Source organism: Chondrus crispus, genomic scaffold, assembly GCF_000350225.1.
Source record: "Chondrus crispus Stackhouse genomic scaffold, scaffold_158, whole genome shotgun sequence".
In the NCBI taxonomy this organism is placed as follows: Eukaryota; Rhodophyta; class Florideophyceae; order Gigartinales; family Gigartinaceae; genus Chondrus; species Chondrus crispus.
In genome coordinates, this window is record NW_005179025.1 from 33,653 (window position 1) to 57,476 (window position 23,824).

The 23,824-nt window shown below is 50.1% G+C and overlaps 7 protein-coding genes; 2 read left to right on the forward strand and 5 right to left on the reverse strand.

Moving 5' to 3' along the window:
- Window positions 1-210: 210 nt before the first annotated feature.
- On the reverse strand, window positions 211-1,353 carry CHC_T00002818001 (hypothetical protein). XM_005713888.1 is given in 3 exon segments: window positions 211-358; window positions 359-411; window positions 495-1,353. The coding sequence occupies 2 exon segments, from the start codon at window positions 1,351-1,353 to the stop codon at window positions 359-361; spliced, it is 912 nt and encodes a 303-aa protein (XP_005713945.1). The 3' UTR covers window positions 211-358.
- Window positions 1,354-1,555: 202 nt separating this feature from the next.
- On the reverse strand, window positions 1,556-2,339 carry CHC_T00002819001 (hypothetical protein). XM_005713889.1 is given in 2 exon segments: window positions 1,556-2,102; window positions 2,103-2,339. 1 exon segment carries the CDS (start codon window positions 2,337-2,339, stop codon window positions 2,103-2,105), a length of 237 nt encoding a protein of 78 aa, XP_005713946.1. The 3' UTR covers window positions 1,556-2,102.
- Window positions 2,340-2,385: 46 nt separating this feature from the next.
- CHC_T00002820001 (hypothetical protein) lies at window positions 2,386-3,235 on the reverse strand. The gene is made up of 3 exons (XM_005713890.1): window positions 3,151-3,235; window positions 2,543-2,988; window positions 2,386-2,433 (listed from the first exon to the last, which is right to left on the reverse strand). The coding sequence occupies exons 1-3, from the start codon at window positions 3,233-3,235 to the stop codon at window positions 2,386-2,388; spliced, it is 579 nt and encodes a 192-aa protein (XP_005713947.1).
- A 9,231-nt stretch (window positions 3,236-12,466) lies between these two features.
- Window positions 12,467-14,641, forward strand: CHC_T00002821001 (hypothetical protein). The gene has a single exon (XM_005713891.1). The coding sequence runs from the start codon at window positions 12,467-12,469 to the stop codon at window positions 14,639-14,641; it is 2,175 nt and encodes a 724-aa protein (XP_005713948.1).
- A 59-nt stretch (window positions 14,642-14,700) lies between these two features.
- CHC_T00002822001 (hypothetical protein) lies at window positions 14,701-14,943 on the forward strand. The gene has a single exon (XM_005713892.1). The coding sequence runs from the start codon at window positions 14,701-14,703 to the stop codon at window positions 14,941-14,943; it is 243 nt and encodes an 80-aa protein (XP_005713949.1).
- Window positions 14,944-15,417: 474 nt separating this feature from the next.
- On the reverse strand, window positions 15,418-16,767 carry CHC_T00002823001 (hypothetical protein). Its single transcript, XM_005713893.1, has one exon. It carries the CDS (start codon window positions 16,765-16,767, stop codon window positions 15,418-15,420), a length of 1,350 nt encoding a protein of 449 aa, XP_005713950.1.
- A 2,172-nt stretch (window positions 16,768-18,939) lies between these two features.
- On the reverse strand, window positions 18,940-20,268 carry CHC_T00010029001 (exoglucanase 3 1,4-beta-cellobiohydrolase3 family GH6, Exoglucanase 3 (Pyrenophora tritici-repentis (strain Pt-1C-BFP)), Predicted CDS Pa_4_2420 (Podospora anserina)). The gene has a single exon (XM_005713894.1). The coding sequence runs from the start codon at window positions 20,266-20,268 to the stop codon at window positions 18,940-18,942; it is 1,329 nt and encodes a 442-aa protein (XP_005713951.1).
- Window positions 20,269-23,824: the final 3,556 nt, after the last annotated feature.

The window sequence follows — 23,824 nt, forward strand, 5'->3', positions numbered from 1 at the left end:
GTCCGAACTTCATGACCGTGTCCGAAAGTTTGAGCACCCCCCCCCCTTTACTTGGTTGACACTTTAAACAGGCGTTTTGGCGCGATTACCCTTCGAAGGGTACCGTGGGTACAGTATATTGCTGTGCTTCGCCTTTCGGCCCCGCCATCACTCTCGTTTCCTCGCTGGTACCCTTCGCCGCCGATCCCTCGCGGGACTTTCATCATCTTCTTTCATTTGAGCAACACACACACGCGTGTCTTTATTTCGTTGATGGGTCCCACACAAAGCTCGTGTACACGTGTGCAAGATGGAACGTGCCACCTGGTCATTGGACCAGCGCGACGCGCGCAAAGGACCTCAGGTTCGTTGCACCGTGCTAGAGCACTTTCTTGACTTGCTCCAGCACCAGGAACATCGCGACCGTGTGACCTGCGCAAACACAAAGAAACACCAAAGTCAGCAACTGCCTCTCCATCTCCGCGCCGCGAAAAAAAAGTTTGCACCCCACTTACCTGCGCACCGCGAAAAGTACGGCAAGAACCCTCTCCACAGGGACACGACCCCCTCCTCCCTGGCCACCACCGCCATCGTCTGCCCCAAGCTTCTGTACTTCCTCCCGCCGCCCTCCATCCCCCGCTGGTTCTGCATCCTCGTCTTGGCCGAGTCGATCGGCAGCGTCGCCAGCGAGTACATAAACCCGCTCGTCGTCGACGCCGCCACATGCAACCCCACCCCCTCCCGCATCCACCCGCTCCCCATGTAAAACTCCTTTGCCTGGTCGTACGTCCCCAGCTGCACGCAGTTCGCCACCATGCTCCGCACAATCGTCGGGCTCGCCCCAGCCCACAATCCCAGAACCCCTTCCTCGCGCGCAATCCTAAACAGCGCGTCGGCAATATGTTTGTACCCCCTCCGCTGCGCCACCGGCGCCGCCCCGTCCGAGTACATCCGCACCATAGCCACCTCGACGGGCGTGGAAATCGCGCTGGCGATACCGCCCGCCGCCGTCCCCACCGCGAACTTTGTCCCCATGGACACCGTTCCATCCTCGTCCGCCGCCCTCTCGCGCAGCGTCGCGTACAGCCCGAGCCGCATCGTCGTATACGTCACCTGCCGTGTTAGCGCCGCCGAAAGCCCCGAGTACATCGCAGACACGCCCTCCTTCTGAGATATCGTCTGCACCGCGTGCACCACCCCGCGGTACGGAGTGCCGCGCCCGTCGCTGGAGAGCTGCATCCGCACCTTCACCACGTCCGCTGGGTGGATCACTAGCCACGATAGCACCCCGGCGAGCCCGCCTCGGATGAACGGGAGCGCGCCATGCGAGGCCGCTGCCGGCTTAGCGCTCGGAGCGGCGGGGGCGGTAGACATGGTGCTGACGCGCCTTGGAGGGAAGGAGAGCGGTGGGGAGGCCGAAAAGGAGGAGGATGGTTGTAGCGTTGTGCGTCGTTCGGGCGGTTACACGCGAGAATGTATGCGGCGACATGCGACGGGGCGTGCCCATCGACATGAGAGTGTGAAGGGAGAGAGGACGAAGTTGGCGCTCTCAGAGCGTCTCAGAGCGTCTCAGAGCTCAGACGTGATCCCACGGTCGTGGAATTGGCGACGTGTCATTGGCGATTTATGATAAATTATTCTATTTGTGGCGGTTCCGCTGCTTTCGCCTCTGGCCCAGTTGCCACCCGCCTCTTGTTCACGTTTACACGTCTGTCTTGATCGGCGCGTCTTGTCGACATCCTCGCCTCGCACCATCCCGCCGCTGCTGGAACGCATTCCCCTTACAAGAAAAAGATACTTCTGCGACTTGTTAGCATTACGGCACAGTGGAAGGTCGTCGCCCGAGAGACTGAAAGAAAAAAACGACAAACCTTGTTCTCCTATCCAAACCTGCCGCCATTAGCAACACACTAAGCGTCTTCCGATGGAAGCATCTGCGGTGCATCTGCGGTGCATCATCATTTCTCTCGGCTAGCGTTCAAAAACTGTGCGCACCCCCATGCTACAGGATAGCAATCCCGTCACGCTTCATCCTCTCCCGATCATACAGTATTGGACACCATTTCAGAATCTTGCACCGGTACCGCCACAATCCCCCCAGCATCTCATATGCGCCCTCTCCATTACACGGCCGTGCACCTCTCCGTAGGCCCCCCATACACGTAGATGTTCAACCAGTTCTTGCCATTACTCGTGTCTCTGTCGACCCGCAGTGCTTGGTCCAGCCAAACGACGTGGAAATAGCCTTTCCCGACAGCAAATGGGAAATCCACATCCAGATTGTACCTTACTTTTGGACTCTGATCTTCACGCGTCCCCCTCGCCATGCTAATGCTATCCATAGCACTCTGCCCTACCATGACCTTGGTCCTTTTGAATTGAAAATCGCATCGCCGCTCTTCCTCGCTAGCGACATAGTCGACGCCGACGCTCAGAACGGCCGGCACAGTCTTGCTTGTCTCACCACGATCAAACTCGACCACGTTCTGCAATCACACGAAAAGTCAGTAATCGCACGCCACTTCTGGTCAACCTTGACTCTCATCAAGCTCTGACAACCTACCTGCAGTGTGCCATCTCCGCGAAACAGCTGATACACTTGCCCCGTCGATAAGAACGGCAATGCTTGATTCGTCATCAACTGCAGAAGCGGCCCCTCTGTCGAGTAGCGTAGATTCCAACGGCCCTCCAAGCGCTCTTCCCATCCGGCTGTGAGGCTTGGGTCAAGGTCATTCGCCAGCAGGCTGGAAGAGCTGTCGCTGCCGCGCGAGCTCAACAGCGCGCTCAGAGCGTCTTCTATGTCATCAACAGCCGATTGGTTCTTTCCGCCAAGCCGTCCAAAGCTATCCACCAGGTCCAGCAGTTGCTTTCGAAGTTCTTGTGGGCCGGCGGCGCATGCCTTTATTCCCACAGAATGATAAACGCGGCGGGCCCGGGTTGGAGAACAAACCCTCTGACTCCTGGGGGCTTTTCCCGAGTGATTCTCGACGAGGCACCGTGAAGCAAACCCTACATCTACGAAGCAATACGTGTCTAAGTGACGCTGCCCTTCATCGATTTGTCATAGAAAATACAGTGTCAGTGCTTCGAGACTGGCATTAGGTTCACGAATAAGAGTGCATCAGGTTGCTTAGAGGATGCGCGCAAAAGTGGACGCGGACCAGAACTCACTTCTTCTGTTTGAATACATCAAATTTCCAGAGAGCATCCAAAACTTTGGTTGTGGAAAGTCATAGAACAATCGTGCACATAGCATGAGAGATTTGCCCTGTGAGTCATGGCCCGTCTCTCATAACGAGTGGACGAGAGCGTGTGCTTTTACGTTTTTGGGGGCGACATTTTTCGCTCTGGTTTTTATTTGAAACTGAGCACATCTCTCATCTCGCACCATCTCAGTCTATCGCCAGCGCGGGCCGAGGCATCTTAGCCAGGGCTAGTGTCTAGACGACAAGCAATTTGACCTCATATGAGGCCAGCTTTTTTTTTGCAAAAATATATAAATTAAATCGAAACTTTAAAACATTCAATTTGGACACCATTTCTTTAACGTATATGCGCTCGGCAATAACATCTTGCAAAACATTGGGATGGCGGTTGTCAATGCACAGAGAGACTAAGAATCTAATGAGTTGACTTTTTAAACAGGCGTTTTGGTTTCGAAGATATCAACATAAAACGTTTTGAGGTTGGTCAAAAAAGGCTCCTTTTTGGGCATTTTAAAAATGGCTGGAGAAGACATGCAGATCTCACCAAACTCCACCCTTCCACAACGCAGAAGTCAACTGCCGTGTCGAGAGTATCTTTTTTCCAGCTTGTTGAGCTAGCACAAGTCGAGAAAAATAAGTTGAAAAGTGACCTCATATGAGGTCATTTGTCACCTAGACACTAGCAATTTAGCTTCTCTCAAATCCTTTTTTCACAATAAAGCTGTGCTGCACGATGATTCAAGGGATGTTCTTGACTCATCCACGAGGCTACTGAATTGTGCTAGGCTACAAATCATCGCAGCACGGCTCAAGTAATAATGTTCAACGTGGAGTCAATATCCCAAGGTTAGAGCAATACCTTTTTGTTTGGCTGATTGCGCCGGAGAGCAGCACAAGGAACCCCACTGTAGATTTTTTGTCGGCATCTAATGCCGTCGACCCTGTACATCCACTCACTTCCGTACACTACTGACCTTGAAGAGAGAAAATATGAAGGTTGGCCCGACAACTGGCTCCCAACTCACCTTTGCCGTGCACTGCGCAGATGTCTGCTACACAGTTTCTAAGATGAGATCTGCGTTTAGGAAGAGATGTCGCGGTTACTAGCCTCAAAATGTATGTTCTATCATCATTTCCACCATCTTCATCAACACTATGAGGAGAAAATCGTACATTGGTTTCTGTGCAATTTTCGCACCTGTTTGATGCGTGTGCAATGCCCCCGCGCAACTTCAGAAAGATAATGATGTCCAAAAAAAAAAAAAAACTCTCACACCCTGCCCGAAGTGAAATTCCATGGTGCATCATCTCCTAAAATATGTTATTCAAGGATCTCTTTTTCACTCATCGAGCTCTTTTTTTTTCTCCATTTCAGCTAGGGATTGATCTCGTTTACCTACTACCCTAGCTTGGGCACCACCACTGTGGTTTAGTGCGGTTTTTGACAAACCTTCTATTCGCCAGAATGCCCACTCTAGTGATTAAAACTAATGTCAGCACACTCGGCGGAGACGCGGAAGACGAGATTATGCGAGAGTGCTCCGCGGCTGTCAGCAAACTTCTGGGCAAGGCAGAAAAATGGGTCATGGTCTCGTTTGAGACATCTAAAATGATATTCGGGGGTTCCGCCGAACCCTGTGCATACGTGGTATGTACGGTATCTACTCTACGCATCGACATCGAATGATTCCCGCACGGGCCATGAAGAAATGAATTCTAACAAAAAGATCCGCATTGTGTCATATTGCCGGCGAAGTACTTGGCAAGCCTGGGTGCGCTGGGTCCCGACGTTAACCCTGGAATTGTCGAGGCAATTTGCGACGTTCTGGTACGTGTCAGATGAGTGAAGCAACGAGCCGCCGTTGGCGACTTATCGAGCGATGACTGCGGCTAGCCACGACTTTGGAAGCTAAATAGTTCTGACAAGTCAGTCCTTCCTACGCGCCATTGTGTTACGACTGAAAATGGACAGGACGCTAAAGCGGGGATCTCGCCGGAGCGTGTCTACATGCATTTTTGCGACGCGGCGCGAAGTGACTTTGGATGGAACGGGAAGACGTTCGGATGATAGCAAAACTTCCGTTTTGGGCGACGAGGCAGTGCAAACCACTGTAGATTCCAGGATTTCCTCATCTGCAATGCGTGTACTGCAGGTAGCGCGGGCCTTGCCGAGAATGACGTGGACTGTAGGGAACGTCAAAAAAAAAGGTCCTTCCCATTTAGATCTGAAGTAAACTGCTGAGGCCGTCACTGTGGTGCGGCCCCGACTTTTTTCTTTTGAGGTATGGAAGTCCCATCAGGTGCCAAACAAGGGGCAGCAGAAACTGTGAGGTTTACATGCCAGCGGATTGCAGCTTGTTTCGGGGCAACGGGATTGTCTGCGCACGTGGGCTTTGCGCGAGTGCTGTGGAATTTCTAGTGTCTAGACAATAAGCGATTTGACCTCATATGAGGTCAGTCATAGCCTCATATCCCTAATGTAAATAATGGGCGCCTCCGGAAATTATTTTTTGTGTCAGAGTCATATTTTTCTTTTTTGTGAACAAAAAATGAGTTTTACCACGGAAATGCTTACGCACATAATGTGCGTCCCCCTACTGTACGCATGCTTTGAACTCGTTCCTAACGACGAGCACGGTGTGTCAGGGTCGTTCCTAACGACGAGCACGGCACCGGACGCCGGCGATGACGCCGTCGGAGCTCTATCTACAGTGTGTGCTGTGAGCTAAGCTCAATCATGATAGTGTTTTCACCGAGCAGCCACCGTCAGAACCATGAATGACCAAATGGCTATTCTATTGCTACTTCTCATTCAGAGCCATGCTCGGTAGGATGTAGATGTCGGGTCTCGTCGGTCGGGCGGCGGCCGACGCTTTCTCTGTGTACAGTAAATTTGGATTGTACGCGCGCACATTTTGACATTTGTGCGATACACATTTAACCTAGCATGGGGTCGCCCGTCCGAGAAAACGGCGCGTTGTGTGTGCACAACGCGCCGTTTGTGTGTCACAAAATCCCGATTTGGTCAACACAATTTGCGATTTTAGAATTTCAGGAGTCGCCCAATGTACGGTGTACCGTACATAAAGGAGAATGCATATTTTTGGGAAATTGCTTTATGTACGGTGTACCGTACATATAGGCTCACTTTAGACCTTCTTTGAACCATTCTATCTTATAGACAAGTGTAGTGTTCCTATTTGCAAGTGCATAGGCTGGGAGCGTGGGCTGTGGAGAGCATCCCACCTGTTCATTTTTTGTTCAAGTTCAATACTGACTGAATGAATCTCCTCGTGACCCTAACACATACCAACCACCCTTCCCCACTCGAAATCTGTCCGACAGACCTTGAAACCTCAGCCAAAATCGCGCCCCAGCAATCTCATGATGCCATTGTCGCCGCTAGAGCCACTTGACGGAGGTGACGGCCCAATCCTACAAACCCCCTTGCCTCTGCCACTCCCTCCCGTCACACGCATCGAAGATGGCTCAATCTTTCAAAACTTCCATCCTCTACCACCTTCTCCCCCTCTACCACCCACTCCTCTTCTACCACCCACTCCCCACACAGGCACAACGCATCAATCCGTTGGTGACGGTAACACACACGTGCCCACTCTAAGCGCACAACAGAGCTCACAACCAGGCACTGTCCTTGAGCATTCTCAAGGGGGACAGGCTTCTACGCGCGGTCGCCCTCGCGGGAGAAGGGGCAGAGGGGGACGTGGAAGTCGCTCATGGGCACAGCGGAGAACACACGACTACACGGAGGGATGGAGAATTCAAACGGTTCGAGACCAAGCTGTAAAACTCGAACATGACTTTATTACGAACGTGCTTTCCGAAAGAGCTCGGCTATTTACAAGAGCAGCCATCGAAAGAATGAAGACGGAACTACAAGTAAGACAGCTATTGCATTCGCGATCAAGCTACAAAGTTCTTTTCTGTGATGAACTAGTGCGAAAATGTAACCTCTGGACAAACGAGCGCATTGTAATTAACAACTGCGGGCTTGGTCAACTTCACCGTGCAGACATGTATTCTTTCTTAGCAGTGTTCTTTTTATCGCAGTGCTCTGGGTTCAGCATCTCTAAGACACTCGAATTGCTTCATAAGATGGACTGTCCTGTACCATCATTATCTCTAGTTCGCTATTTATCCGGAAATATTCTTGCTTTCTCTTCTACAGGACGTGGCGATACTGGCGAGAGTGTTTGGTGCTCCCAAGGAGATCAAACCGTCAGACTCTCAGAGCTTGAGATGGCGGCGTACAGTATGTCATGCAAAGTATTTCTTTCTCCGTCGTATACCTTTGCAACACTTGATGATGACCTCTATGGGACCAGGGCAAGTGACAACCAGGTTAAAACTATTAGCATGAGGAAAGCCGACAAAGAGGGGCACTGCCGGGATGCCATTGCAGATGTTTTATTTAGAATTACCTTTATGGTTCGCTTTCGACGTCGCGGAGAGTTACAGACAAACAACGTTGAAAAACTCGTCAACGCAGTGGTTGAGGCTCGCGGGGAGGAGTCTTTATCTGGGTTTGTGATAACAGCCGACCGCGGGTATGGGAAATGAGTATGATACCTAGTCTTGCCAAGAGAGGCATTGGCTTTATGTTTATAATGCCTGAACATCTGTTAAGATGTCATCCATTCGTTGGAGCCTCGCTATTCGATCCTGCAAAAGATGACGTGGAACAGAGCGAATTTGACAATGATATCGAACAGGCCCGCCCAGCAGATAATCGCTTTATCTATGATCGCGAGAATGCCTTTTTAATTGACGACAGTCCCCAAATGGGAAGTCTTTGCAAGTACGCCCAGAAAACGTTTAAAGATGATGGTTTGAATGTTCGAGTGACGGCTGTAGTAATACGGGAAAGGGGGACGAAGAACTTTTCAAAGACGCTCCGCTTCGTTTACGCTCTGCCAGCAAGTTTGTCTAATTTAATCAATTGTTGGGTGGCTGTTCCTCGGGCCCTATCGCAGGCTGATGTTCTATTTACGAATAGAACAAATGAGGGCAAGCTAGTGGTACCGCCGACTAACTCCAATGACAGTCGAGATACCATTGAACTGTACTGCTTAAACAATACAGTATTTTTAACCGTGGACCAGAGGTGTGCGGACTGGTTCGTGCTTAGGCAGTTCCGATTAACTGGGACAGTTGCTGGGATTTTGTTAATGAATAATTCCGAGATCCTCACACGACTTGGTGTTGCAGATGTACAATGCAACGAGAGAACAGTGGCAGAGACTTTTAAACTTTTGGCGGCAAGCTGGCTTAGCACTTCGCGTTCTACGGAAGCGATGCTGCGTGGTACGGTTACAGAAAATGCTGTTGTTAATGCCTTAAGAGCCAAACATTTCATTAGGGCTGTTTATCACTGTGGCATGTTTGGGGATAAGGAAAAAGAATGGCTAGCCTGCTCGCCAGATGGCATGGCACTCATCGATGTGAACCAAACTGCGTTCAACACCTCAAATAATCCCGAACCGTCGATACATGTGTGTACTGTAGAAATTGAGACGAGCGTTGCAGACTCAACTCTTTCAAGGGCTGTTGCTAAAGCTTCAGTAGACCTTCTATGCCTTGAAATGGGCACACAGGCATTTTTAGAACATATACCTCACTGCCACATTGGGCAGCTGCTACAGCAGCTAATCGTGCTTCGCGTCAGTTACGTCTTGTACGTTTCTTGCTCCGAAGCAGCACTCCTGTCCTGCACTTTGATCAAGGCACCTCCAGAATTGATCCAAGAAGCAAGGACTGTTTTAGAGGATAATGGAAATAAGTTACTGAATTGGGCATTTGATCCGCTGGAACCATTTACGGCATTTGTGGCATCGGAAACTAAGAGGGTATTGAAGTCCAGACTACATTTATGGAGGGCTATCAACACGAGCGTCCAGAATCTGCAACCTTTTGTTCCCTTGAAACTTTTCAAGCACGGTGTACAGAGCTTTTATTCAAAGACGAAAGGAGGCGTAGATGGCGGTGCACAAACGCGTGCCATGTTACGTAGTCCGTCAGCCACATTCAAGTGGGAACAAAAGGTTGTGGGACAAACACTGAAGACTTTGTTTGTGAATTCATTTATAGCGTACAGAATGAATGAAAGACGTGACCTTATCGCAGACCCTTGTCGCTTCCACAGTCTCCATGCTTTTCGACAAGCTCTAAATAATGAGGAATCTCTCTCTGATTTTTGTCTGGAAGCGTGTACAGAGTTGTTGAGATTTGCTGACAAATTACGGAGGAATTCCTCTATGGTAGAAGAGACAGTTCCTGCTGCTCTGAATGACGGTGAGATAAACCGATTGCGGGCGCTCGCCAGCAATCGGAAACGAAACCGTTTACTATATTTTAATAGCCCTGACGGCATCCAGTTACGGCTGAACGTACCAGGACATGGACAAAGGCAAATTCGTTCGGAAAGGTGGTGTGCTTTATGTGCGATGAACGTGAAGGGAAATAGCAAATATAGAGGACATCGTTCCTCCTTTAAGTGTACGCATTGTGAGACACATTTGTGTGTCAGAACCTATCCCGGTACACGGCGCTCTTGCTGGGACATGTGGCATTCGAAGAAGCGACTAGAGCGGCGCGAAACGGAAGCCAGAATAAGTGTATCTCGGGAAAGGTCTGAATGTTCTTCCCAAGCCTCTGATTGTCTGGAGGAAAATTCCGGGTCTCAGCGTCGCGGTGCAGCACGGAAACGAGGTTCCAGTGACTCAGAAAGGCAAAGGACGAGGTCTGTGAGAAGGCGGTTGTCATTATAGCTATGAATGAGTAGTTAGAATAGCCCTGTATGTACGGTAAACCGTACATAACGCAATTTACTGGCATCATCGTGGTCCGGAAGTAGCAATTTTTCGAGCGATGTAAAAGGGGGTTGTAATTGTTCAACTTCGCTGATACTCGGTAGACGCACTCTCCGGGCCGTTGGGTATCTCTCTATGTGATTGGTTTGGCAGGTGCAAATCAACGGACGTACTTTCGACGCCCCAAAGTTAATGTACGGTGTACCGTACATTAAAACATCACATTATGGATATCCCTAGTATTCGATTCTATGGTTCCATATATGGGACCAAACTTTTGGTGACCCATATCATCGCTTCTGTGCCTATTTAAGCTGCCATCTTCCAGAAAGTCATTAGTTCTGCTCCACTCTCCGCAATCGTGGGCAGCGAGTCGAGTGGAAGAGGTTGCAATTCCCCATTCCAATCTCACCTTTCATTGGGTTTCTTCACGTCTTCGTCCTTCCTTTTTGCTGTAGGATCCATATATAGTACCAACCAAAATTGAAAGTTTTTATTTAATATCGGGCCACGTCGCATCTTGCGCACTACAATTGCTACATAGTTTTCCTTCTCTTTGAACGTCTCGGCATCGTACGTGCAATTTCGTCCCTAACCCTTGTCCTCAAATGAGAATCCTCTTCCTCAAATCCCTCGTCATCGTCCTGATCATTGGGGTCTGGCTGCGTTGATGCCCGGGCAGGTCGAGGAGTGCAACTCGGCTTTAAAACACGGGCCGAGTGACAGAGTTCACAGCAGCTCTTGCGATTTCCGGGATAGATTCTTGTACATACAAATACATCGCATTGAACGCATTTGTACGTCGTTCTGTGTCCCCTCCACCCTGAATCATTGCCCTCAATTCCCCTTATTCCGCATAATGCGCAATATTGTTGATTTTTTTGCTGTTTCACAACATGATTCTTGATGCTGAGTCGCAATCGCTTCCCATCTGCTCCGTTAAAAAACAGCAAGCGCTTCCGTTTTCTCCTTGCGCGAGAGTACACAGTTTTCTCACTTCAGCGTCCGATACATCATCTATTTCTTCTCTACATGCGGCATCCGCTGTTTCCGACGATTGAGAATATATTAAGAGCTCCGTTGCGATGTTAGAAATGCGCCACCCTCTTGTCGGATCCCGACCATCTTGAAAAGTTCTTCTTGTTCTACCACAACCACGACGGCAACCGTGACCGCCACGACCACCCCCACTTCCACGCCCTCGGCCTCTAACCTTCGTCCCGCGCCCTCTCGTGCGCTCTACACTGCTTGACGTGATGTGGTGGTGATCGGGAAGGATGGTAGCCATCTCGGGTTGTTTTGATATGGACTCTGATACCTTGCGAGGTGCAGATCAAGCTTTACTTTGCCAACGCGAAAAATTGAACATTCCGGCAGCTGATCTTACTGTCAGCTACAGGCTGGAGGGTTCAGAAAAAGAAAACGTATGTGCGTATACAGCGCTATCGGTGCGCCAAGTCAGGCTTTATCCAGCTCTATGGTTCCATATATGGAACCGTAGGGCTTTTGTTGTTTTTTTGAAAACCTGTTATGGTTTCATATATGGAACCATAGCAATACTAGGGATAGAGGCCAGTTTTTTTGCAAATATATATATAAATTAAATCGAAACTTTAAAAAGTCAGTTTGGACACCATTTCTTTAACGTTTTTGCCCTCGGCATTAACATCTTGCAAAACATTGGGATGGCAGTTCCCAATGCACAGAGAGACTAAGAATTTAATGAAGTTTCAATGATGAGTTGGCTTTTTAAACAGGCGTTTTGGTTTCGAAGAAATCAACATAAAACGTTTTGAGGTTGGTCAAAAAGGCTCCTTTTTTGGGCATTTTAAAAATGGCTGGAAAAGACGTGCAGATCTCACCAAACTCCGCCCTTCCGCAACGCAGAAGTCAACTGCGGTGGCGAGAGTATCTTTTTCCATCTTGTTGAGCTAGCGCAAGTAGAGAAAAAATAATTGAAAAGTGACCTCATATGAGGTCAAATGGCCTCACATATGAGGTCATTTGTCACCTAGACACTAGGGCTGGTTAGGAAGGGACTTTATGCGTTTCTTCCAACAATCGGGTCGCCCCGGTATTAGGCCTTGGCTTTTGCTGAGGCATGCGACTTGTTTCACGTGTGCATCTCGTGGGAGGCAGTACAGTACACTGTAGTGGAAGAATGAGCATGAGCATTAGCCGAGGTGCTATTTAACACACGTACACGTGGAACCATGAAGCGCGCCCTGACCTGAGGCCCTCAGAGCATGTTTACGAATTCATGCAACACTGCTGACTTCGGCAGAGTGTGAAGTCAAGTCGTGAGGTACAATCAAGTTCACTCTACTTAGTGTGCTCATCATTGCATGGGACATCTCAGCTTCTTTTCTTCCTCCCTCCCTTCCGTCAACGGCGGTAGTTTCCAGAATCCGTATCTGTCCCCATCACCTTGTCCATGCCCAGCCCCCAGGTATGGCCCTCGACACATTCCCTGACCTTCCCCAAAGCGCGACGGCACAAAAGCGCTGGTCAATCGCCTTCACCGCTGCGCTCATGAACGCCATTCAGTCTGGCAGCTTCTTCTTCACCCCTACCACACTCATGCCTCTTATCGTCGCCGACTTCGGCATTTCCCTCTCCCTCTCCACTGTCCCGATTGCTGTAGGCAAAGTCGCCTACGTCCTGCTTCTTATCCCGGGCGGTATCATGGTCGACCACTACGGTCCGCGCCGCTGCGTTCTTGCAGGCATTTTCGGCTTGGCGCTTATCATGACCATGTATTCCTTGTTCGTTGCTTCGTTTTGGAGTCTTCTTGTTAGTCACATCTTACTCGCAGCAGTTGCTAGCGTTAGCGGCGTGCCTGTTTATTCTATATTCATTGCCCAGTGGTTCGAAGGTGGTATCGGCCTAGCAATGGGCTTGGTGCTCGCGGGATACTCCGCGGGGGGTACCCTCGTGCCACCGCTTCTCGGACCTATCGCGAGCGCGTGCGGCTGGCGGGTTGCGATGGGTTGCATGTGCTCCTTGCTGTGGTTTGTCGGCTTGCCCGTCAGCTACTTCTTCCTCCACGAGTACGGCACATCCAAACAGCAAATCGACCCAGAGGATGCGCAACCCCTCGTCGACTCGGTCAGCGCGCAAAGCGAAACGTCACGTTTACTACCAGAAGAGGGCCATGAGAATGTCTCATACGGACTGCCAGACACGGGCATGACTGATCAGAGGTCCTGGACCTTTGTCGGTTTCGCCTTTTCCTACATCCTTCTGCAGTATTGCTTTGGTTGTTTTGGCGAAAACGTCATGTTCTTCCTCACTATCGACCGCGGCATGTCACTCGGTGTCGCCTCCCTCTTTTTCAGCGCGCTTAATTTGGCCGCCTTCACAGCCAAGCTGGTTGGCGGCCATCTCGGTGATCATTTCGATCGATTCCATGTCGCTTCGGCGTCCAGTGGAATAGCCGCTGTCGGTACAATGTTCTTGTTTCTGGATACCCCGGGGCTTGACGAGGACAAGGTTCCTTCTTTAACGACACATCCGGTTGCCATGCTCACATTTACAGTTCTCTTCGGGTTCGGATACGGCGCGACCTTTAACTGTCTGTATGCACTTACACCAATTGTTTTTGGAAAGCAGAACCTCGGCCAGACGCAAAGCACCTTGTTTGGTCTGGGGCTAGCTGGAAATGCTGTCGGCTCCGTGCTTACCGGAGTCCTGAGGTCAAAGTATGGTTCATATGAAAGGCCATTCCTGATTGCGGGCGTTGCTTGCCTTGCTAATTTTTTTGTTTTCAATGTCACCAGGATGACGCTAGGAGGGAGTCTAGAAGGATTCAAAACGTTGAACGAAGAACAGGAAACCCCAAGTATGACTGGAACGTATCATGGCATAGAGGAACTGGAAGCAGCGGAAGACGAAATCCGTCAACGCATTGGCGGATACCGCAGTGCTGGGACATCTGCAAAGGTGTCTCCGAAGAGCAGTCATCCCCAACTAGTTAAATTTGGCGACTTCCCAAGTGCTGATTTTGCGCCGATATCATCACCTGTTCACGAGCGGCTTCGAAGCAGCCAAAGCGAACATCTCGCAATTGGAAAGGACGTCCCAGTGTCACCACTATCAACATCCACGTCGTTCATGAGCCATCACCGGCACAACGGCACCGGGATGCAAATCGAACATGGGTATCCCATCGTTCGCGATTGGTCGAATTCATCACTGCGGTCATATCTAGGAAGAACAACATCGATTGATTCAAACCTAGCATCGCCGAAAGCTAGGCCGTTGAGGAAGTCATCGACGATGGAGAAAATAATCGAGTCTGGGATTCTTTCAGCAAGTTTCGAAGCAGTAGGATATCTTGGTTCCGGCAGCTCAATTCGTCATCCATGTCGCAGTCCCCCAAGCGGCAGTCCCCCAAGCGGCAGCCCTCTGCCGTCTCTTCCCAGAGGACTTCCGTCACTGCCAAACTACGGCACAGCCTATGGGTCCCCTCATTTCCGCTTAGTTTCCAGTGACGCGGCTCAGAGTTCTCAAGGCGACAGTACGTTCGTTGGAGCCCTGACTCCCAGCATAGCCTCGATGAATACTGCATCGGGCTCCAGAACCAATGAGGATCAAAGGCCAAAATCGGAGTCGACAAAAGAATGATTTAGAGCTGAAAGACCTGTTCTGTTATGATTTCGGAAAATCGGATGTGGTCGGCCAAAATGAAGGCTTTCATCATCCAAGGGCTTGAGCCACTGCATGTGTCTACAGTAATGCCACTAGGGAGTATCTCTGAGGCAGAGAACTGCGGCTACGTGGAGCACCGAAGGCGACAGTTAATAGCTCTGGCTCATTGTAACTTAAACAATGATATCGCTCTAAAGTTTCTGCACATCATTATACGGCGGCTTCCAAAGAGGATCCCGGCCATGTGTAGCGGTTGTGACTCATACCTGACAATTTGACTTCTATTGTTGCAACGGCTCCGCTTCAATCGAGTGTGGTTTTCGAGTAGCCAGAGCCTAGAGTAGTCACTGAGGCTCACTATACTGACTTTCATCCGGGAAGAATGGAGTGCCGAGTGAGAAGTCCATTTGTTCCTCTGTGGATGCAAGGTTTATGACAGGATTTTATTTCACGAAAAAGAAACGGGTTGTGTTGAAAACGATTAACCAGCATTCACGTACCCTGCATTTGTCAAACAGTGTTGATCTGAGAAACCGAGAGGTCAGTGCGTCGGAACCAGAGGAAAAAGAACAGAAGGAAAGAAAGACGGTCAGGGTGATTGCTTTGCTTTGCAACTTCGGCAGGGCACAGGTGCCTGTACGAACATCGTTTAAGAGTGCGAGTCGCGTTCTTCGCCCAAACCGAGCAGCATCGCCTGCCGCTCTTCATACACGTGTGCAGGACTTGTTTCATAGCCACGTGTAAGTCCCATGTCACACCGTGACGGGCAGGCGGTACAATCGTACAGCATTCTCTGCGAGGATCATTCGAATCGCCGACTTCGCCTCCGACAAGTCCAAGTCTCCACTGGTTACAGCCGCCGCTACAGCCGCCGCAATAACACGTCGCCCCCATCTCGCGGCGAGATAGAACACGTCCGGCGCTGAATGCGCATCCGAAGAGTACAAAAGCTTCGCCACCGGTGCAATCTCTAGGGCCGCATCCACCGCCCGAAACATTCCCCTCACTGACAGCAATGGAATCGCCAACCCCAGATCTAAGTAAACTCCTGGATGAACCGCTGCCATGTGCGCCGCCTCCCTCGTATACGGCCATGCTGCATGCAATAAAACAATATCCACGTCCGGATATCGCTCTACTACGCTCTTCAACAACACCGGATTGGCCCTCCCCAAGTCTAAATCCGTGTCGCCAAATCCACAGTGGATCTGTAAAGGTACTTTGTACTGCCTCGCTACCTCCAAGCCCATCCTCACCACGCACGCCACAATCACTCGGTCCTCAATCCTCTCTCCCCTTACCCCTGCCAATGCCTCCTCCAGCTCCTCATCGCCCCCTTCCAAGTCCAAGTCCAGGCCTCCTCTATATGCTGCTATACTCTTCAGCGCGACTACCCCCTCCGGCAGCGGGCATAGTCGCGCAGTCAGCGCAGCCCGAAATTGTCTCGCGCGCATCGCGTTCCGCGGACGCTTTTCCGTCCCCGTGTGTGACGGCGGCTCTCGCGGCGCACGGCTCCACGCCTGGTATTCATTCTCCCGTATGACGTCAGCTAGAGCTAGCTCGGCCTCCTTCTCTATGCGCAGCACGCGCTTCGCCACGGGGATGTTGAGCCTTGTTGTGACTTCTTCCAAAGATACAGCACGCACGCCGCGAGGGACATGTAAGCCATCATCTAGCAAGACAGCAGCGATGCCCGCTGCGGAAAAGCAGCGCTCGGCGAGTGGCCAGACGCCGATGCGAGCTCGGGTCTCCTCGACAATGGTCTCCGTCTCTGACTGCGTGTCAGGGGCGTGCGGGTGTGCAACTTGCGGAGGCGCTTCATTTGGATAGCCGATGGAAGAAGTGTCTCTTGTAGAGCTGGAGCTGGAAGGAGGCGATTCTGCGGCAAGAAGGCGATAGATATCGCGGAGGGAGCGGTAGAAAGCGAGTGTGGAAGACGGGTGTGGGGGAGCGGCTTCGGTTAGAAGGGCACGGAGGCGAGGTAGATGAGTTTTGGGGTTAGGGAGATGAAATGGGTGGGCGTGGTTATCGAAAAGTAAGGTGGCGTCAGCAATCGCTTCCAGGGCGGAGAGTGTATCAGAGGGGGGCGGGAAGGCGTCCATCGGGGTGGGGGCATTGTTCGGCGAGGGGGCGGGAAGGGGGATGGGGGGAAGAAGAAGGGGAAGGGGAGGGGGACGACTCGCTCGGAGCTGCGGGAGGTGTGACGTGTGTGCAGCTCGCGAGTCGAGTTGGACTGATGAAGAGGGAGATGCGAAAGTCGCGATGCGCGAGGGCGAGATTTTTTAACCGAATCTGTTGGGTATGCACTTTGCGCAGAAGGTACAGGGCGGACACTTGTCGCGCGGAGGACCGATTGCATTACACTGGTAGGAGCGAGGAGGCGGAAGATTGGTCCGGGGGGGGTGGAATCCTGGAAGGCGAGCACGGCGCGGAGTGGGGAGCAATTTTAGTGGATGTGCGGATGGTGTAAGTTTGCAGGAGAAGGTACGGGGGCTGGCCCGGCTGTCAGGGCTTATCTACGTGACAAAACCCTAGGCGGAAGGGAATGGCAGAGCTTCTTCCCAGCGAGTCGCGCGTATATATCACCCCTCCTGCAGCAAGGGGGCCCGTTAACGGGGGGGGGAGGGGGGGGGGGGGGGGGGGGGGTGCCGCTGCTGAGTCGCTGGGCACGCTGCCGGGCGTGCGCAGCTGCTCGGGAGCGACTCATGCGCATATGTTGTGGTGAATATCGAGCCGAAGAGGGAAGGGGGCCATCACGCTCGCCAGCCCTCTGCACGCCTTCTCAGGCTCTCCTCTCTCCAACAACGCGTGCCTGTGACGAGACTGGCATACCAATTTTATAATCTGCCTTACCTTCTCTCACGCACAGCAGCATTCAGCCGCCGTGTCATACTGTACACTGTACAACGTACGCGCTTAGTAGCGCCGCTGGGCACTACAGTGCAGAATACACCACAGGATGTCACCACTTATTTCTTCGACGGTTTGAAATCCGTGGTTGTCACTCGACTGCCTTTATCGCAATATGGAAATTTCTATTTAGTACCATACGGTAACATTGTATTGAGCATCATACTGTTTTCCATTCCTCCCCCGTCTTTCGGCACCAAGGCCAGCTCGACAAACGTGCTTGATGCCTGTCACGCTTTCACTTCGGCCTCAGCAGATTCTCCCTCGAGCAGCGCTCCTCCGAGCGTTGCGGGGACTTTTTGGTCCGCTCAAAGAGATCTCCCGCAAGTATGCTTCGGACTACAGTAGAGCGATGCACCGAACCGTATGCACTGCGGTTTTAATAGAGTCGATTGGGGTAGTCACAGGGACCGCGTATGGAAGCTGCTAAACACCGCTCCTACGGCTCTCGTCTCATGAATAATTCTATAACCCTTTACGTTTTATCATTGAACACATCCGGTGTTATAACCTCTGAGGCACTGGCCGTTTTGCAACAACAACCCCGATCATTTGCTACACAGAGGTGTTCTACTGTCTCCACGGCTTAACATATCCTACGCTCCTACCTCTCTATTACCTTGCGGCAACACAACGCTCTCTCCATCAACGTCCGAAACCCTCATCCTGACGGCGTACATGTCCGCATGCTTTAACATTCGGAACCGTACCAGGATAAAGTGGCTCTTTTACAAATGAATTTCAGATAAGAGCGAAAGCACAGTAGGGCCGTTGGCCCTTCTCTTGTTGAAATGTGGGTACAAGGGCCAACTTTCGAGCCCCTACGGAAAGAGAAACACTATTTTCAAGGTGGCACTATTTATGAGAGCACTATAGGGGGTTCTGCCGTGTATGGTGTTTTCAAGAGGTCCCCTCTCAAGAGTATTACCGTCCTGCTTGTTGGCAAGGTTTTCTACATGAATTCGTCCACAATTTGTCTTTCCTATTACAGTTTCATACCCTCCGATGGGCTGGCTATTTATTCATCTGACTTCCTCGGACTTTTATGGCTGTACGAATTTCGGCACAGAAACAGATACTGCAGAAAGGTACAGTACGTGTAAAACACCAGAAGAAATAGTATAGGAGAATGTGCAAAAAAGAAGGAAGTTACTATAATCTTTGATGCATTTGCACTTTTATAGTATATAGGGCGATGCATGTATCTCGTTTACGGTGTGTAAGGGATCAATGAATCATGATCATGAATCCTATCTTAATTCTTAAAACCTAATCGCTTGAAGCGCTGCCATATGTACAAAACTGTACCCTAGCTCCTCTCGCAAAACTCCCCCCAACACTCGAAGTTGCTTTGCGTAATGCACTTAGTTCGTAGCGATTCCCTTAATCATATAGTCAAACCAATCCCCAGCCTCCGGGGCCCTAGGTTCTCCACGTTTGCTACCCACGCTGTCGTCTGACGCACAAACCGAATCAAACCTCGGACACTTGCCTCCCTCGGGCAAAATCTCAGTGCATCCATCACTCTCCCCCGGCGGCTTGATATACAGATACGCATCAAACACGGTCTTGTTCGCCGTCTCTGTCGTGAACGGCTCTCCTAATGCAGCGCTTCTTACGTTGCACCAAACCGAACAGTCCTCCCTTGCATCCCCAGCTCCATTGCGGGAAGTATCCACTATAAACTTTGGCTCGTACCCGTCAATTGCCGATTCTACATACGATTTCAACGACATCGCGTAGTTCAGAATTGTATGCCCAGGGTTAAATTTCTCAAGCAGCCCACAGGAATCGATTTTGCAACACTCATGATCCGGATTCGCCCCGTCAAGGCAGAAGCCCACTTCCGGGCATATAACCCCCATTTCTTGATAATTTGACACGTTGATAGCAAAACCTCTGAGCTTCCTGACAATGCGCAGCTTCTTTAAAAGCTTGACAAACCCAACGCTTGAATCCTCCCACCCAAGCCACCCTCCATGCGCTGCGTCCAAATAAAGTGGGCAGTGGGGGCAAGCCTCGGAAAGCGAATTGACGGCAAACTTAATCCCGTTCATATACGACGAATTTGTCGCCTTATTTCCACACTTCGGGTTCTCTAAGTTGGTGACTAGGTTGGGCAGACTGTCTGGTTCAACCACGAACGACATCGGCACTATTTTCCGATATTCCCTGACAAACTTTAGAAGTGGTTTAATGTACTCGTTTTGGTATCTCCTCAACCCATCCTCGCACATAGTCGATCCGTCTAGAAAGTTGCACGTGCCATTTTTGTTGGGGCTGCAGCAAAATTCCCCTGCGCTTGACTCGGCGGCGCAATCGCGGTTGGGGAGGTTGTACACGATCAACGTCACCATTGGCGGATTCTTCCATCTGCTGGCCTGTTTGAGGGCCTTCGCTATTCTACTTTTCCTGTTTCTTTGTACATCAGCTTTCGTTGATAACCAGACGGCGGTTGGAGTTGTGAGGAGCTCCGTGAGAGCAGCACGTTCGCCAGCACTCGCCGAGGCGATGGAAGAGTTTACCTGCTTCTTGTACACGGGATCAATGAATGCTCTCCGAACAGTGTAGGGATTTGTCTTCTTTTTGAAAAGAGACGAAATGCCCTTTTTTGCGCCCTTTCCTGGCGACGCAGCAGCTGAAATGACGGCCACAAGAGCCAGTGAGACACCCAAAGAGTACAAGAGAGCCATCTCAGATTGTCCGGTTGAACAAGTGCTTGATGAGCAGCGAATTTCAAAGTCTCCATTTTTCCGTGCAGTTATTTATACACATCTCGGCTTTTCAACGAGGCCCCTTTTTACTCAGGTGTTCGAGAAAAGCGCCACGATGAACTATCGTAAAATCGCCGGCACTGTTAGCAGAGTTGCTGCCTCTTATCTTTAATGAATCAGCGATACAAGCGAAAAAGACTGAAGATGAAGTCCTGGTGGACACGTTCACTCTTGCGGTGCATAGTATGATTTCTCTTGTAACGTAATGTCTACAAAACGTTTTGACTTAGAACGACTCTTAATAAATAATATGTTTTTGTCAGCAACTATGCCGATTTGCTTGTTTGTACTGTTGAGCAGGAAGGGGATTCCCTTTTGAAGCCACATCTGCCACTTGGAGCCAATCTAGGCTGTTTCGAGACTCTGGTATAATGCGTTGCCAGGAAACAGTGTTGCCCTGATATTGGGCGACTCCTGAAATTCTAAAATCGCAAATTGTGTTGACCAAATCGGGATTTTGTGACACACAAACGGCGCGTTGTGCACACACAACGCGCCGTTTTCTCGGACGGGCGACCCCATGCTAGGTTAAATGTGTATCGCACAAATGTCAAAATGTGCGCGCGTACAATCCAAATTTACTGTACACAGAGAAAGCGTCGGCCGCCGCCCGACCGACGAGACTCGACATCTACATCCTACCGAGCATGGCTCTGAATGAGAAGTAGCAATAGAATAGCCATTTGGTCATTCATGGTTCTGACGGTGGCTGCTCGGTGAAAACACCATCATGATTGAGCTTAGCTCACAGCACACACTGTAGATAGAGCTCCGACGGCGTCATCGCCGGCGTCCGGTGCCGTGCTCGTCGTTAGGAACGAGTTCAAAGCATGCGTACAGTAGGGGGACGCACATTATGTGCGCAAGCATTTCCGTGGTAAAACTCACTTTTTGTTCACAAAAAAGAAAAATATGACTCTGACACAAAAAACAATTTCCGGAGGCGCCCATTGTGCTACAGAGTAAACCCTCGTTATACTGACCCCATTTGTGGCGGGTGCGGAGGAGGGGCAAAGTACACATTAACGAGGATACACTGTACCTTTTAGTGTAAGCCACTGTAAAGCCTGCTTACACTCACGAAATCAGCCCATCTTGAGGGGGCCAGGTACGATGGACTCGGCCTTCTTTTGCCCAGCAGACAGGCTGTATGAGAGGCGCAGTGCTGCCTACAACGAACCATACCGAAAGTAACCAAAATTATACAAATCTTAAGGCTTCACTGGGCTCCAAAGTGCACTCTACCGAGGGTTCCACTGTATAGTATGGGTACACTACGATCGAGGGAAACCTTCGATTCTGGCCCATATGGGCATATGTGGCGGGCAATTCTGCCCGAAAGTGCACTATAGCGAGGGAATCACTATATCGTGGGGTCACTTTAACGAGGGTTTACTCTGTACAAGTAACCGTTCGGTCCCAAATTCGTACTATTTTCCTAACCCGTCTTCAGAATTCCGATAAAATTGCGGAACATATTAACTTCTCCCGCCTCCTTCGCGTGAAATAGTGCAAACCAAAGCTCCTCTCCGAGTATGCAAAACCCATTTCGCGCCATCAAAAACGGCGCCACATAGCCACTCGGGGATGGACTGCATGGTGCAGACCAGAAAAATGGAATAGAACTACATAAACTTCTAACTGTGGGAAGGAGACGGCCTCCGAAATGCATAGGTTGTGAGCTCTCGCCCCAAAACGGTTAGCTCGAGCCCGGATTTTTTCTGACAAAAGGAGGATTCGTAGACAAAGTGCAAAGATGAGGGTTGTGAGGCGTGCATTTGAGATCTGATTGATGGGCTACGTCGCTTTCTGTTGAATGCGCCAGAATTACGAATTAGGAAAATATATTTAAACAGGCTCCATTTCAATGTTTTTAGTTGACGTGTTGTCACAGAGCACGCGCCTATGTCCAAAGTCGACTGTTGATGCCACAGATGCGCTTTCGTTGGAAGATGCGCTCGACTCTAAAGTGACTCTAAAGTGTCCAAATCGTTAAAGAAATGATATGTTTTGTTTAAATCTATTGCGCTTAGTTTCGGAAACAGAAAAAATACGAATTAGGGACCGAACAGTTACCTCGATTATATGTATTACAGAACACAGCCAAGAATATTATCCATGCTTGCTCTTCAAAAAGGTGCGAAAGATTCCATTGCTGTCGTTGCCTAGTTTTTGCTCCTGGCCGCCGAATGTGTAATGTCCCCATTTTGCAAAAGAGATCACTTTCCCACCGACCTCGGTCTCTCTCTCCACGTCATTGAAGATTCCGCATTTTCTACGTGAGAAACCTCCACTTCGAACTTAGTTCTACCACACGGCAGTGCATTTCTATTCTCTACTCAAATGAAACTTTGTTTAGTGGTTGGGAGGGGCTCTGAAAGGAGCTTTATTGCCCGATTCCTGCAATCCGGAGGCCCTTCATTGAGTAAGATACAGTACTACCCTTCCTGTTACCTTGGCTGCTCCAAGAGTGCCAGTTATTTAAGACGCGACATGCAGTCCAGTAGTCGTTAGGAACGGCCCTTAGGGCCTACCAAGGGTAAGGGCCGTGGCTTGTATACTGTAGCACCCTTGGGTACTGTACAAGCAAATCTACTGAAGGGTACAGATCCATGTTACGAAATTTCAAATATCAATGATTAAATGATGTGAAATGATGTTTCTGGGAGTGGGCACTGCATGAAAGTACTGTATATCAATCGAATTGACCGTACACGGAGTGATGCAATCTGAACCAGCGCACATGATACCAATTGGGCGAACGCAGGTCTCGTGGTCTCTTTTAATGAAAATATATGTAATCGCAGTATGATCGTTGCAGACGGACGTACAGAAGGACGTGCAGACTGCGAGTGCTAAATGGTGAGCCCTTAATTGCATTGAGGGACAACAAAGGCGTTTCAGTTGTTCACAACTCACATGAGTGTCTAAGGAAAAAGACAACCAGTGCTCTAAAATATAGCGCAAATTTGTAAAAGTATTTCAGTGGAAAGCGCTAGGGACAAGACGCAATAATCCTACAACAGTACTGTACATCGCTGTAAAGACCGCCACGCGACGTGCTGGGGTTTTCTTGATGTCACGAGTAACTTTATGACGCGGTCAACAGCGTTGTACTCGTGAACGCTGTTGACAGCGTCGTACTCGTGATGTCACGAGTAAAATAGGTGGCTGTCAACAGCCACCCATTTTCATCACCTATGTGTATGCTTTATTCAATGACTACTGTTCCTATGAGGATATTCGTAGTTTTTTGGTTCCAGTCGGTCACGAGACATCGGCTAAGAGGGGACACACAAAGGCTACGCAAACAATTAAACCGAACTGGAAAACATAAAGAAAACATAAAGAAAACATAAAGAAAACATAAAGAGAAAAAGACATGATGAGAAAGGAAACTTCCGAGATGGCGGCGAAGCCGGGGCTAGGCGGGCAAGAGAAATACACAATAATTTAGCCAGGAGAGGGGGGCTGG